A 15,827-nucleotide genomic window follows, 5' to 3' on the forward strand; every position below is an offset into this window, starting at 1 on the left:
GTAATGATGCTCAGTATTGTTTTCCCCTTGTTGGGAACTTCATATTTCTCAATGCTTGTGCTGTCATGCAGAGCAGATACTTTCTTTGCCTAGAATACTGTTTGTTATTCTGAAATATGATTATAAAACCATTGAATATTTGCTCACAGAACCTATTAATATAACAATTTTCCTCATGCTTCGTTCACAGGTGAATATATTGTTATGACGGTTTATTTTCACCTCAGACGGAAGATGGGTTATTTTATGATTCAAACATACATTCCATGTATTATGACAGTAATTCTTTCTCAAGTTTCATTCTGGATAAATAAGGAATCAGTTCCAGCTAGGACTGTATTTGGTAATTATAATTCATTTCTTGGTTATTTTTGTTCACTTTACATTTTGATTGTGATTCATGGGACTAGCCTTTAGATATATCATCTCTGAGAAGATATTAAACAGTAATATATCTAGCTGTGCTAAGTAAAGAATCACAAAAGATTTCATTCTTATCAGCTAATACAAAGTAATAAAGCTTGAGAGGATAAGTGCATTCCATTCCTTCATTTGGGTCCCTATCAGATTTACTTTATTGTAAACTGGCAGGTGAAGACCAAGTGTGAATCTGGATATAATTTCACTGTGGGTGATATTCTTGGGTACCTAGCTTAATGCTGTGTAATTGAATTAAAATCATGTCTAGGTGTTAAAATGAAATGCACCAGGAGTTTAAAATAAAAGTCATGGATGAATGAATATGAAAGCCTTAGAAATATTTGCCTTTTAATGAAGAGGAACAAAAGGTTTAAATGCATTGAATTGAGAGTATTATATGCTTAGTTTGTTAACTCATTGTTGTAGTCTATCTACACTTTATTTTCTGAATATGCACATTTTTTCTTTTTGTTTATATACTGGCTTCCTATATATCATTCGTCATTGTATCAAATCCAGAACACTTGAGTTTTAATTTTTTTAGCTGTTAATAAGCCTTTGCATATCAGCCATGCTTTTGGCTGATTGTAAAATATTACAATTAGTTATAATAATATTTAATTTAATATTTTTCTATTCTTTTTCTATTGATTGTGAGTGGAAAAGGTATTCAGTTGTAGGACAAAAAAGAAAATGATCAGAATTGCTCTGGAATGGAGGTATAGTCCCCATGAAAGATGCCAACTTCCCATTGCTTTTTTCTCTTTGGTAGAAAGCCATGGTATAATACCCCTCATCACACAAAAGCTGAAAGAATGCTGGTAAGAAGGAGCTGAAGAGCGTGGGGACTTCTCACTCAACCCCAATCCATTGGGAGACTTTCTGATGAGGGCCGTCTTAGTGTTCTCAGAGGACCTGAATGTGGGGACATATTCCACGGACACCCCCACCGCCTTAAGCTTAGGTTCACTCAAGGAGGTTTTGGAATCCTACTGGGGAAACTCTTAGAGGAGGGTTAGTGCTCCAGGCAGAGTGTGACCCCAAGAAGGCGTTGAGCAGGTGTAGTGGGACTGTCTACTTCATAGAGTTGTGAGGGTTCAATTAAAGAATAACTGCACATTGCAAGTGTTGAAAAATTCAGCTATTGAAAATAGATGGGAAAATGAAGAGAGAAAACAATGTAGTGAAGTTTATTTTCCAGTAGGTCAGGTTTTAAAACCCACATTTGCCACTTATTTTCTCCATCCATAACATTGTGATAAAATGTCTCTCCTTCCTAGACTAGTGAAGATGTAGAGTAATGTGTGGTGGTCATTACAGGGTACATAGCACACTTAGCACATACTTGTTACTCCCAGATGTTCTACTATACAGGGGAGAATAATTCTGCTTTGACTTTGTTGCCTTGATTATTAACTGCTTTTAAAAGAAAACATGCATCTTTCCATTATGTAATGCCATACACTCTGCTAAATTCTTTTCTTTAAATTGAAGTACAGTTGATTTGCAACACTGTGTTCAGTTCAGTTCAGTTTGTGACCCCATGAACCGCATCACGCTAGGCCTCCCTGTCCATCACCAACTCCCAGAGTCTACCCAAACTCATGTCCGCTGAGTCAGTGATGCCATCCAACCATCTCATCCTCTGTTGTCCCCTTTTCCTCCTGCCCTCAATCTTTCCCAGCAACAGGGTCTTTTCAAATGAGTCAGCTCTTCACATCAGGTGGCCAAAGTATTGGAGTTTCAGCTTCAACAACAGTCCTTCCAATGAGCACTCAGGACTGATCTCCTTTAGGATACACTCGTTGGATCTCCTTGCAGTCCAAGGGACTCTCAAGAGTCTTCTCCAACACCACAGTTCAAAAGCATTAGTTTTTTGGTTCTCAGCTTTCTTTATAGTTCAATGTCGCGAACCTCCGTCCGTAGTTCATCAGGCACTCTGTCTATCAGATCTAGTCCCTTAAATCTATTTCTCACTTCCACTGTATAATCATAAGGGATTTGATTTAGGTCATACTTGAACGGTCTAGTGGTTTTCCCCACTTTGTTCAATTTAAGTCTGAATTTGCCAATAGGGAGTTCATGATCTGAGCCACAGTCAGCTCCCAGTCTTGTTTTTGCTGACTGTATAGAGCTTCTCCATCTTTGGCTGCAAAGAATATAATCAATCTGATTTTGGTGTTGACCATCTGGTGATGTCCATGTGTAGAGTCTTCTCTTGTGTTGTTGGAAGAGGGTGTTTGCTATGACCAGTGCGTTCTCTTGGCAGAACTCTATTAGCCTTTGCCCTGCTTCATTCTGTTCTCCAAGGCCAAATTTACCTGTTACTCCAGGTGTTTCTTGACTTCCTTGTTTTGCATTCCAGTCCCCTATAGTGAAAAGGACATCTTTTTTGGGTGTTAGTTCCAGAAGCTCTTGTAGGTCTTCATAGAACTGTTCAACTTCAGCTTCTTCAGTGTTACTGGTCGGGGCACAGAGTTGGATTACTGTGATCTTGAATGGTTTGCCTTGGAAATGAACAGAGATCATTCTGTCATTTTTGAGATTGCATCCAAGTACTGCATTTCGGACTCTTTTGTTGACCATAATAGCTACTCCATTTTTTCTAAGGGATTTCTGCCCACAGTAGTTGATATAATTGTCATCTGGGTTAAATTCACCCATTCCAGTCCATCTTAGTTCGCTGATTCCTAGAATGTCGATGTTCACTCTGCCATCTCCTGTTTGACCACTTCCAATTTGCCTTGATTCATGGACCTAACATTCCAGCTTCCTATCCAACATTGCTCTTTACAGCATTATTACAACATTATTACAACATTGTGTTAGTTTCAGTTATATAGCACAGTTACTCAGATATATATATGTAGACACATATAAAAATATATATGTATATTTTTTTAGATTCTTTTCCCTTATAGATTATTACAAAATACTGAGTATACAATAAATTCTTGTTGTTTATCTATTTTATGTATGTAGTGTATATGTTAATCCCAAACTCTTAAGTTGTTCCTCCCACATCTTCTTCTCCTTTGGTAACCATAAGTTTCCTTTCTGTCTATGCATCTGTTTCTGTTTTATAAATAAGTTCATTTTTATCAGTGTTTAGATTCTACATGTAAGTGATATCCTATTAATATATAGTTTTCTTTCTCAGTCTGGTTTACTTCCCCTCAGTATGATAACCTCTAGGTCTATCTGTGTTACCAACAAAAGATTAATTTGCTAAATGCTTGGTGTTTATTGTCTCATTAAGTGCAGTGAACACTCAGTTAACCTTGGCTGTATGCATCATCTATAAAGACAACCTAACTGGGCAGAAAGTTAGGGGCTGAGAATAAGGTCAAAGTCCCTGAACTTTCCCTTGTACAAATAATATTAATGTTTCCGGAACTATCATCATTGAAAATAAAAATAAAATCACTTCCACATGTATTACCATCTTTATCTTATGCTCCTAAATAATTTCTGCAACAGAAAATATTGCCCCATTAATGATGCCTTTGATTAAGAGGCATCCACGTCAAAAAGTGCAGACTTCGGAGCAAGATGGCCTAGGTTGTAACCTAAAGTCTACCGTTTATTAGCTGGGAGCCTTCAGTGAGGTATTTCTGCCGGTTTCCTCAAGTGTCACAACAGGGTGAATTGTCACTACTGCATAAGGTGGCTGTGAGGATTCAATGAGTTTATTTGGATACAAAGACTACCACAGTGAATACTGTTGTTAGTGTCATTGACTATTATGACAGTCCGTGCTGCCTTCTCTCTCTCATTTTGAGACTCGCTACTTGATACTATCATGTGAATGTTCTCTTTATTTTATAGTTATTGTGATTGCTTGATGAGCTTTGAATGCTTTCTTGGTTGATTACAAACTCATAGCCACTGTTCTGTCTCATTTGTCCCCAAATAATAGAAATTTCCAGTGGTATGCGTGTGTGGGGGGAGAGCATTAGTTATAGCTGTATCCATCCAATATTTCCTATCCAGATAAGCCAGCGTAAGGACATTATGTATCATACAGTAAGGATACTGCTGCTGCTAAGTCGCTTCAGTTGTGTGTCCGACCGTGTGAGCCCATAGATGGCAGCCCTGGTAACACTAATAATAATGATAATAAAATTTGCCATGTACTGATAGAGATCATCTTATTTAATCTTCAGAATAACTCAGCAAGTTAGGCATTAGTAATTTTATATGGATAAGGATATAGACACAAAGAGATTAAGAAACTTGTATAAAATCATATATTGAAGTGATAAACCCCAAACAATTTCTGCCTGACTTTGAGAACTCCCTCATGTCCACTCTACCATTCTGTCCTTATGTGGTAGGGGTGGGGTGGGGGAGGCAGTCTGGGGACCTGGGAGCTTGTGGATGATTTCAGAGCTGCTGAGTGGATGTGTATGGCTGTGTGCTCTGCATGCTTTGTGGGAACTCTTCCGTTTGCTTCTGATTGTGCTCAGGCACCAAGATACTGGTTTGGATTGACCAGGAAAATTATGCCCAATAATGAAGTCTTCTAAGACCTAAGATGTGCCAGAACAGTAACTATTTAATTGTTTGTTGAGATTTTCAATGGTATTTTCTTAAGGAAGTTAAGTTTTAAGTATGTGGGGAGTGGGGAGTGAACAGTCTATTTCATATGAGATTCAAATAAAAAGAAATAATTCTGGGCTAGCATTTATCTGTCCCAATTCTCATTTTTCTCTTTACTCAAGGAAGAATTTGCTGAGTAAGAGACGTCACTCGAGATCACGCAAAAAGAAAAACTAATAAAAATTAGTGTAAATATGAGAAGTAGCATGTGCCAAATTTTCTGGAAAGGTCTATTACTAAAGATGTATGCCTCTTAAGGTTTCTAATTATTCCAGTATAGTAAAACATGAAATCTGCGTAAATGCCAGCTGGCACATCTACATCATTACTAGTTCGTTTTCTAGGAGTAGCTAACCCCAAATTCACTCCTGTGTATAGTCTTAGCCTACTTTTAAATGTCCTCTTCCAGCTCCTGGGCCAGCCAATATGGTGCATATTCAGCATTCTAAAAACGGGGCCTGGCATCAATATCTGAACTTGTCAAAAAAGTTCCATGGTTATTAAAGTATTTTCAGGATAGATGTGGTGACAGATATACTGCCTTCCTAGATGCAGAAGGAGCATGGCTTCTTATCTGAGAGGTTACGTCTGTTTGCTGTTTTGTTGGTGTCCATTTAACCAACTGCTTCACCTAGACACAGGTGTAAGAAGCCCATTCCTGTTGTGCTAGTTCTTTCTTAGAATTGAACTCCAGACAGAGAAACGTTTTAATGTCTAAAGGGATGGCAATTTCAAACACTCAGCCAACTGTTTATGCCAGTTACTTTCTTAATTTTGCCAAGTCATAAAATAGGAACCATAATATCTGAAAGACCGTTCTGCAAACTTTTAAATCAAGTGTACTCTAGACAATAAAAAAGAAATGCAAAGCAGCCACATAGCCATATATTGTTGAACATGTTCATAAACTTGGTGATGTACCCTCCTTAACAATCAGAAAGTCATTTTTGGATTCACAACTCAATAATTGCATTAATATTCTGCTTACTTGTCATTAATGATGAAATTTCTTCTCATACTGCAGGAGAGAAAAAGACCATTACTGCTTATCCTCAGGAGAAATTGCTCTATTGCCAAAAAAATGTTCAAAGCAACCTGAATAATCTTAAATTGTCTTAAATAATCTTAAATAAATAATCTTAAATTGTCTTAAATAATCTTAAATAAACTTATATTTGAGTTTCAGATACCTTTTTGATTACATTATGGTCTCTGTAAAACTTTCTGATTTCTGAGTAGTATTCTTAGTTAAATGGCATTGTTTATATTTTATTTTCAAGCTCTTTCAGTATAATTTCTATGCTATTAGAGGAAATATACCTAATAAAGTTGTAGAACAGTTTTGAATTCTTAATAGGTCATTTAACCTGCTATGAATAAGAAGAAAAACTTTGATTTATATTTAAATTTTGCAGCTAGAAGTTTTCAGAATTAATTTAGGGTTTATTCACTATCTCATAATGACCATAGGGATGGTGCCATTTTCCTGAGATTTAAAATAGAAGCCTATACATCAGTGTTTCTTTTGCTGTCTCGTACACAGGGTTATTGTTACCATCTTTCTAAATTCCATATATATGCGTTAGTATACTCCAGTCCAGGTTCAATGCATGATACTGGATGCTTGGGGCTGGTGCACTGGGACGACCCAGAGGGAGGGTATGGGGAGGGAGGAGGGAGGAGGGTTCAGGATGGGGAACACAGGTATACCTGTGGCGGATTCATTTCGATATTTGGCAAAACTAATACAATATTGTAAAGTTTAAAAATAAAATAAAATTAGTTAAAAAAAAAAAATAGAAGCCTAAAAATAAAAATAAAATAAAAAAGAGGCCTAAAAATCCTGCAGTCTCTTTCCAAAACAAAGTCTAATAAATTCACAATATTTCATTTTCATAGGCGTTTAGGTATTTATATATTTGATTGAATAAACATATTTTAAGTCTGTTTTAAACTTATAAAATATTAAAAATATCACAAACATTTCTTTTCAAAAAGAATACAACCAAATTCTCAACTTGTTCCCTCTGTATAGTTTATGGAATATTTTTGAAAAATCCATAGCTCAGAAGTTGTTCTAATTTCTCATGTTTTAAAACTGACGATTCAGAAAGGATTAGAAAGAAAATGGATTCCTGAAGAGCTGAAAAATGTATTTTTATTTATTACACATTTATCATGTGCTTGGCACTATGTGAAATACGGTAAATTCCAAAGCGGTGTTAAATATTTCAGCCCTTAAGGAGTCAATGCTTAATGAAGTTGTGGAAACAAAGCTCACACAAATGGAAAAATTAAGAAACAATACAAGGTAGAATATAATTAAGTGCTGAGTTGAAGAGACAATGTAATTTCTCCCTGCATCAAAATATTTTTATTCCTTCATTATTGCATGGGGCTCACTGTCCCTTCAGTTTAACATGTGACTTTAGGCTAGGGATTGGCATGGATTGGAATAAATAGTTTATGCCTTCATCATTGTTATTGTCTTCATCATCATCATTCCCAAACATCTGAGTGTATCAATTCAGGAGATTTCCTAGGTATTACATAGAATGATTTAAATGGATATGGTAAATCTCCAAATAAATTTCCAAACTTAACTACATAACATGGATTAGATCCACAGAGAAACAAAGATGCAGAAAGGGGCAATTGTGCAAATATTTAGCATTCTTAAATAATGCATTTCTCTATAGTTTCAGTAGCAAGTGGGATTTTTCCATTGAGAATGGGGAATGACATTTTTCCAGGCTCTGCAGAAAAGGTTTTTCTGGAGATGATATGCTTCAGAAGCTTATTGATGGGAGAGAAATACTGTTATTCTTGTTACCAGTATTTTCCTGCCAACCATAAACTGAAGGGCAGTAGATGTCCAATCAGAGGAAATCAGTCCTGAATATTTATTGGAAGGACTGATGTTGAAGCTCCAATACTTTGGCCACCTAATTTGAAGAACTGACTCATTAGAAAAGACTCTGATGCTGGGAAAGATTGAAGGCAAGAAGAAAAGGGGACGACAGAGAATGAGATGGTTGGATGGCATCACCAACTCAAGGGACATGAGTTTGAACAAGCTCCAGGAGTTGGTGATGGACAAGGAAGCCTGGCTTGGTGCAGTCCATGGGGTTGCAAAGAGTTGGACATCACTGAGTGACTGAACTGAACTGAGATGTCCAATATTTTTAAAACCAAATTGTTCTAGAAATCTATTTCTTGGGAGCATCCTTCTGTTTTATATAAATTGAGCTATTTTATAACTAGTACATTTATTATTTTAATTAAATAGGTAATATTCAGGTAAAGATTTTGAGTGTATATAACTTGTGATTTTTCTGGTAGAGAGTTTCAATAACATGGGCCATGCCTACCCCAGACATGAAATTCTGATCCTTTAATTTTCAGTGCTACCATCTTCCCACTCCTGGTTGAGAATCAGTGCTTCAGTGAGTCACACTTCTTGTTAGGTGTTGAGTTTCTCAGGTATATTGGCCTGGGTACTAATATCAACCCAGTATATGTTAGTTGCCTTACATACTTTAAGTCTTCATAGTAAGCTCAGTAAGTGGGCATCAAGTGAAACCCAGTGTGTTTTCCTAACTTAATCCAACTCACACTGAGCCAGTGATTGGAGGAGTAAGTATTTGAACCACATCTGTCTCTCACTCCAAAGCCTGTGCTACTTTCACTGAACCATTAGGATTGGAATCATATCAAAGATGGTTTGTTTTGAGTTATAAACTTTGTTACTGCCATCCCACCAAATTTCCAGATCTTTTTGTTTGTTTGTTTGTTTGTTTTTTTGCATAGAAATAACCATAAAGTATTTTGTCTCTTTGTTCTTTTCCCTTGAAGGAATAACCACAGTCCTGACCATGACCACACTGAGCATCAGTGCACGGCATTCTTTACCCAAAGTGTCCTATGCAACTGCCATGGATTGGTTCATAGCTGTCTGCTTTGCTTTTGTATTTTCGGCCCTTATTGAGTTTGCTGCCGTCAACTACTTTACCAATGTTCAAATGGAAAAAGCCAAAAGGAAGACATCAAAAGCCCCCCAGGAAATTTCAGCTGCTCCAGTGCTGAGAGAAAAGCATCCTGAAACACCTCTGCAGGTATTTGACTTAATATCCTTTAGCTCATGATTTTAGCATCTTGGTCAAATTTCCATTGCCAGGGGAAAAGCTAGGAAGTTGTTGAAAATCCCAATGACAATTTGTAACTCATTTAAAAATTCAAAAAAAATGTTAAAGGATAATCATAAATTTCAACTTTGAAACTATGATTAATGGCTTAAAAATTAAACAGCTCTGGATGAGATAGATGTACACAGACCTGTTCAAATGAAAGTTCAGAATTTAAAAAATTTTAATTTTTAGGGGGCAAAATCTTACGTATGCACTTAAGAGAAACCTGTGGATACCCTTAAGTAGGTCGGAAAAGCATCTTAGTAGAGTTCATTGAACAAAATAAAACAGTGATTCTTAGCATGGCTCCACATTAGAACTGCCCCCATGGGGATGTGCCCTTGTATGAAAAAAGAAAAGAAAACCAATGAACAAGAAGACTCATAGGTGCAGGTGATATCCTTCCAAGACTGAGAATTTTTGTCCTAAAGAGACAGATCTAAAAGGATATGAAAGTATATAAGAGCTACTGTAATTTACATTGGGCACATGAGTGATTCTGCAAATTAAAAAAAATTAAAAAGTGACTTTTGGATACCAGTTGTACAAAAATAGCAAACCATCATGAAAATGAGAAAGCAAGCAATCATCACCTCCTCTTCCTCCTCCTCCTTCTCTTCCTTCTCTTCCTCCTCCTCTGATACTCTACTATCTCTCTCTCTTTTTCTTTCCTGAATCAAAGAAGTATCTATGGTCAGTTATACACAGCCTTATTGTAGTTGCCACAAATGAGTCAAAAGCTCCTTTTGTTTGCATGTACCCAAATCAAAGTGTATGAAAGTCACCAACTCTATTCTCTATGGTAATAACTCATCCCCTTAATTATTCAAACATGCATTCATTCTTTTTTTTCACTCATTCACCAAATACACATTTAGCATCAACTATGCACCAGACACTGTTGATGATCTGAGAAACAAGGGCACACAAAGCCCTCTGACAATTATCTTACTCTATGGACTTAGATTTAAGTATGTAGGACAGGGGAGACAGAAAATTTACAAAAAATGTATATATATATAGCAAAACCGGTACATTAGATGGTGCATTGCTTTGATAGTGCTGAATCACCAAAGTGGGAAGAAAATGTTAGGGCATTGTGACAATAGTAGAATTCAGTTCTGGGACCAGGAAGTCCTCCCAGAGAAGATGCCAGTAGAACAAATTAGGTTAGCTGTTTACCCTGGGCTTCCCTGGTGGCTCAGACGGTAAAGCGTCTACCTGCAATGCGGGAGACCCAGATTGATTCCTGGGTCGGGAAGAGCCCCTGGAGAAGGAAATGGCAATCCACTCCAGCACTCTTGCCTGGAAAATCCCATGGACGGAGGAGCCTGATAGGCTACAGTCCATGGGGTCGCAAAGAGTCGGATACGACTTCACTTTCACTTTCACTTTACCCTGGTAGGTATAAACTGTTAAGGGTCCTTCACTTTATAGCTGTCTTTCCCAGTGCAGGGATAAGGGCACTGGTTCTCTAAGAATGACATATGAGCTGATAGAAAAAATTATTGTCCTTCCATTAAAGTAAGTTTGGATAGCTTACATTTTCTTCTAAAGAAATCAATTTCATCAAGATTTTCAAAATTATTAAAATGAATTTTGTTTACTATTGTCAGATAAAAAACTCATTATTTATTCCCTTTCCCTTTCCCCATAAGTAATTTTGTGTCCTTTCTGCCTTTTATTGTTGTTTTGTTGTGTTTGTTGTTTTGCTTTGTTGTATTGAGGCCTTGGTAGAATAATTCTATCTACCGTTCCTTTAAAAAATTATCCTGTCTTTATTTATTTGCTTTTTATTCTTATTGTTGACTTAAGATTTATTTTAATTTCATCTTTCTGCAGATTAATTTTGTTACTCTTTTTCTAGCATTTTGAGTTTAGTTCTTAATTTATTTTCACTGTTTCTTATTTAATAATAAAGTTTCCTTTATTGCAATGAGATTTCCTTTGCATACAGCTTTGGCCATAATTCATAACTTTTTGGTGATGTATTATCATAATTATTTGCTAAATATTCTGCAATTATGCTGCTATTTTTCTATATAAGCTCGTAATTATTTGGAAGATAATATTATAAGTTCCAAATGGGATATTGTTTGTTTATCTAGCTTCATTGTATTTTTAGCTGAACCACCTTATATTCAGAAATGTTACCTGTATAGATTTGAATGTTATTGATATTTTCATTGTGGTCTGAATTATACTAAAGCTTATAAATGTTTGATGGAAATTAAGGAGTTGACTACTAGTTACTAATTTTACCTAAAACATTATTATGTCACCTCTAGTCACTTCTTGTCTTCTTGATCTTTCAAATACCAAAAACGTTAAGAAAAATTCTCCAAAAATGAGATTGTTTTAGTTTTGCATTTTAACTAGTTTTGTTTTATGCATCTTGATGCTATGATACTCAACATGTAAAGATTTATAACAGCTCTATTTTCATTGAACTCTGTGAATTTGATCATAAAATAACCTCTTTGGGGAGATTCCGTATAGTACCCCTTGAATTCTATTTGGTCTGATTTCATTAACTTTTACATTCTTTCTTAATATTAACTTTTGTAATACATTTTTATTGCTTAATTTTCACATTCTTTATTTTTTCATATACTTTGAAAGCTATCTGTCCTATTATAACCAGTGTTTAACTTTTAAAACAACATATTTCAACTTCTCATTTTCTAATATTGTGGAAGTTATTAAATATATTGACTTTTCCTTGTAGCTATTAACTCGCCCTGATCCCAGGATTGCTAAAGTGTAAAGATTATGCATTTGGAGACATATATATATAAATACACACACACACACACATATATAAATATGTAGTTTTTTTCTGTTTATAATGAGTTAATGTGGTTCTCTTTTCATTTTTGCAAGGTGATAAGACTCCTTGCATAGTGTTATTGTATTTACTTGAAAGTACTGCTTAACTAGCATAAAACTATTCTGCAGAATTTCCAAAGTTGGGATGAGAACTAATACCTCCTTGAAACATTTTTTGACTGTAACAGTTGTTATCACTGATGAATGCTAGGTTTGGTGTGTCCAGTTGGCTAAGTCCGCTTGGATTCAGTAACTCCTCTTGGCAGCATGGGCCTCATGCTGTGTGCAAATGGCATAATAAAGAATAAGATGATGAAATTTGTTTGTGAAGGGCATAGAGTCACAGTCTTTACAGGTTTGGAAGGAATTTATAATAAATTTCATCAAAATATGTGTTTCACATCCTCTACAGTGTGTAACCATGTATGTATTACAACTTAGATCTCCAGAGCAGTTTCCTTGAAGAATCTGTGTTCTAAGGACAGTGATTAATGAATTGACCATCCATCCTCCAGAGTACATATTGCTGCCAGAACACACCTGGCTTTGGGGCTTCAGTTGTCATTGAATACTTTCAGTATTAAGTTTAGCTTTGAAGGTTGAGAATGCATTAAAATTGAGGAAGGGAAGGAGACAGAGAAAAACATAGATAAATAAGGAGAAGGAAATCAAGAAGGGGAAAGAGTGTGTTAAGAGCAAAGTTTTAAAATATGTTCCTGGTAGGAAATATTCTAATTATCTTAGTAAGTTGAAATTTTATTATTCTAACGTGTTCCAACTTGTGTAGCTATTTGCTTATTTGAATAACGCTGCCTTTGTTTAAAATGTGTTTAAACTCCTCATTTAAAATTGCCTTCAGTCTGCACAATATTTGATAGTTCACCGGTCCTTTGGGTAAGCTCACTAGTCGTTTGATTCATTGTCACTATATGTGACCTATGGACTCTTAATGGCCTAGCAGAGTATTATGGTTACCATTTTTATTTCTTGGGAATTGGAAAGCTTATGCTTTATGGAATATTCATGAAGCAAGGAGAAAAGGCCGATTGGCAGACTCTAAGAGCAGCTACGGGCAGCCTGAGTATGTTTTTAGGCATCTCAGGAGGGAAAGTGGATGTTTTGCTTCTGCGACATTACTGTAATTCTGACTTTGACTTTGCCCTTCCAGTATTTAAGCTGAGCTCTGTTTTTGTGGTTCTATCTTTCCATATCCTTACTGCTTCTTAGAGTACCTACTTGCTCGCTGACACAGGTGATCTGGACTAATAGGATGGTTTGGACAATAAGTAACTATAAAATGTGGAGATTTCTTAATAAAATCATATTTTAACAATTATTTGAAAATATATTTCACAGTTCTTGTTCAGTCAGAAAGTATACATTAATGTATGCACATTATATATTGTTAAAAATATCCCATGATACAATGACTAAAATTCCTTGGACTTTTATATTGTGTCAGGTACTGTGTGATATGCTTAACATGTGCTAATTAGTTGCAAACTCACAATAACTATTTGACAGATGAAGGAAGTGACCCTTGAAGTTGTTAAGTGATATATTCAAGATAACAAAACTAGAAAATGGTAGACCCAATATTTAGCTTAATTTAGTTGTGTCTGAGTGTAGGGTTTGTTCTCTTAAATTCTGTTTTATAGTATTTAATTTATAATATAGCTATACAGATAGACATTAGAATGTATGTGTGTGTGTGTATAATACATGTGTATAAAATGATGAGCCTAACACAGAGTCTTTTGTTTGTGTTTCTATGATTAAATAACAACAGCAAAATATTCCAAATGCTTTTAGTAAGAACTTTTACAGACATTGTAGATACATTTTAATTTTAACAACTTATAAAATACATTCTATTTTTGTCCATGTTTTACCAATGAGGATATTGCTAGTTAGGGATCAAGCAATCTGCCCAGAGTTATTTATCTGGTAAGTGGTAGGACTGGGCTTGCAAACCTCAAACTTCTCATTTCACATCTTAATGACTGATTAGATGTTGGGACAGGGAAATGAAGGATGAGATAGATGGTGGTGGCATCATTCATTAGAACAGAGAAGAGCAGTGAAGCACGTTTAATGAAGACGATACTTAGTTCAAGTTTAGACAGGTGGACTTTTCCATAGTGGGACATTTTCTCCTAACCCGTGATAGGATGGAATGTAAATGGGTACTTTTCTGAATACAAGTGCATACATCTCCACTGTGCACCTTTCCTGTCCCATCTACCTAATTGCTTTGTCTGTTTACATTTCACTGTAGCTATTCTTCATGGACTTTTCACTGTTAAAGTGCTCATAGATTCTTACAAGGATATTTGTAAATTAAATAGCTATTTGCTCCACTTAGAATCTTTAAGAAAAAGATGATATTAAAAGAGTATATAAATAATTCAAGATGCACCTTGAATTTAGTAATTCAAGTGCATTCCTGAAAATCTCCTTCTTTACTGTCTATTCTTCAAAGTCAAACTCTAGCCCTATTTCCCAGATGAGGATCATTTTGACCAAACTTAAGGATCTCAAGAACATTGTGGCAAGAGTCCACATCTACATAATGTGGGTAATAACAAAATAAGAGAAAAAAGAATAGAAAAAATAGGAACTATTTGTCTTTCTCTGTATGACTTATTTCACTAAGAATACCCTCCAGACCAAGCCATGCTATAGCAAATGGCAACATTCTTTTGGTGGTTAAGTAGTGTTTCATTGTGTGTGTGTGTGTGTGTGTATATATATATATATATATATATAAACATACACATATATACTACATCTTTTTAATCCATTAATCTATTGATGGACACTTAGGTTGCTTCCATATCATGGCAACTGTGAATAGAGCTGCAATGAACATGGGGGTATATATAGTTTTTCTTTTTTTTTTTAATTTTATTTTATTTTTAAACTTTACATAATTGTATTAGTTTTGCCAAATATCAAAATGAATCCACCACAGGTATACATGTGTTAGTGTTTTTATTTCCTTTGGAAATATACTCAGGAGTGGAATTACTGGATCATATGGTAGTTCTATTTTTAGTTTCTTGAGAAACCTTCTTGTTCTTCATAGTGGCTATACCAATTTACATTCCCTCCAATGGTGTACAGGGCCCCTCACTAAACAGGGTCTCCACACGCTCTCCAGTGTTTTTTATTTGTGGTCTTTATGATGATAGCCATCTGACAAGTGTGAGGTGCTATCTCAGATGGTTTTGATTTGCATTTCCCTGATGGTCACAGTAGCTGTGATCATTATCATTGTTTATTTCCTTGAAGCATCTTTGATATCTAACGCATGCACCACACATAAGTTATCATCTGTAATATTCTAAAGTATTTTGAATAAATTATTTCATATGTGATTACTTTGTTTACCTACATGGATGGTGAACTCCTTAATAAAACTGATTATGGCTTCATTCTGTCTTCCCATACAGCACATAGCACAGTGTCTAATAGTCACAGTTGTTTATTATAATCAGCCAACCATAGTAATCAGACAGTAGGAAATGTGGTGCCTCTAAAAACCAATACATTTATCACCAATTTCCAAAAGCACTTGCATTTTTATGTAAAATTCCTCCTTACCACAGTTAAGTGTGAACTTTAGGTGGATATTAAGTGGTGAGCTAGAATCAGGTCACTGTGAGGACCAGGAACAGCAGATAGTCATTCTGAGACATGCATGTCAAAAGTTGGACTTAGCTAGTGGACAACAACAGGGAACTGAGGAGGACACTTTGAAAACAAAATCAAGCAAAATGAAAAGTC

At 35.5% G+C, this 15,827-nt stretch overlaps 1 protein-coding gene across 1 annotated transcript in view; it reads left to right on the forward strand.

Annotated features, from left to right (window-relative positions):
- Nucleotides 1-15,827, forward strand: part of GABRA4 (gamma-aminobutyric acid type A receptor subunit alpha4) — a 73,821-nt gene that overhangs the window by 21,389 nt on the left and 36,605 nt on the right. The window contains exons 7-8 of the mRNA XM_086407687.1: nucleotides 191-343; nucleotides 8,878-9,137. Of these exons, the coding sequence (XP_086263813.1) occupies nucleotides 191-343; nucleotides 8,878-9,137 (413 nt within the window). The remainder of the gene's footprint in view (nucleotides 1-190; nucleotides 344-8,877; nucleotides 9,138-15,827) is intronic.

Source organism: Bos grunniens, chromosome 6 (assembly GCF_055505025.1).
Source record: "Bos grunniens cultivar Pamir isolate PY7600 chromosome 6, Bosgru_T2T1.0, whole genome shotgun sequence".
NCBI classification, from domain to species: domain Eukaryota; kingdom Metazoa; phylum Chordata; class Mammalia; order Artiodactyla; family Bovidae; genus Bos; species Bos grunniens.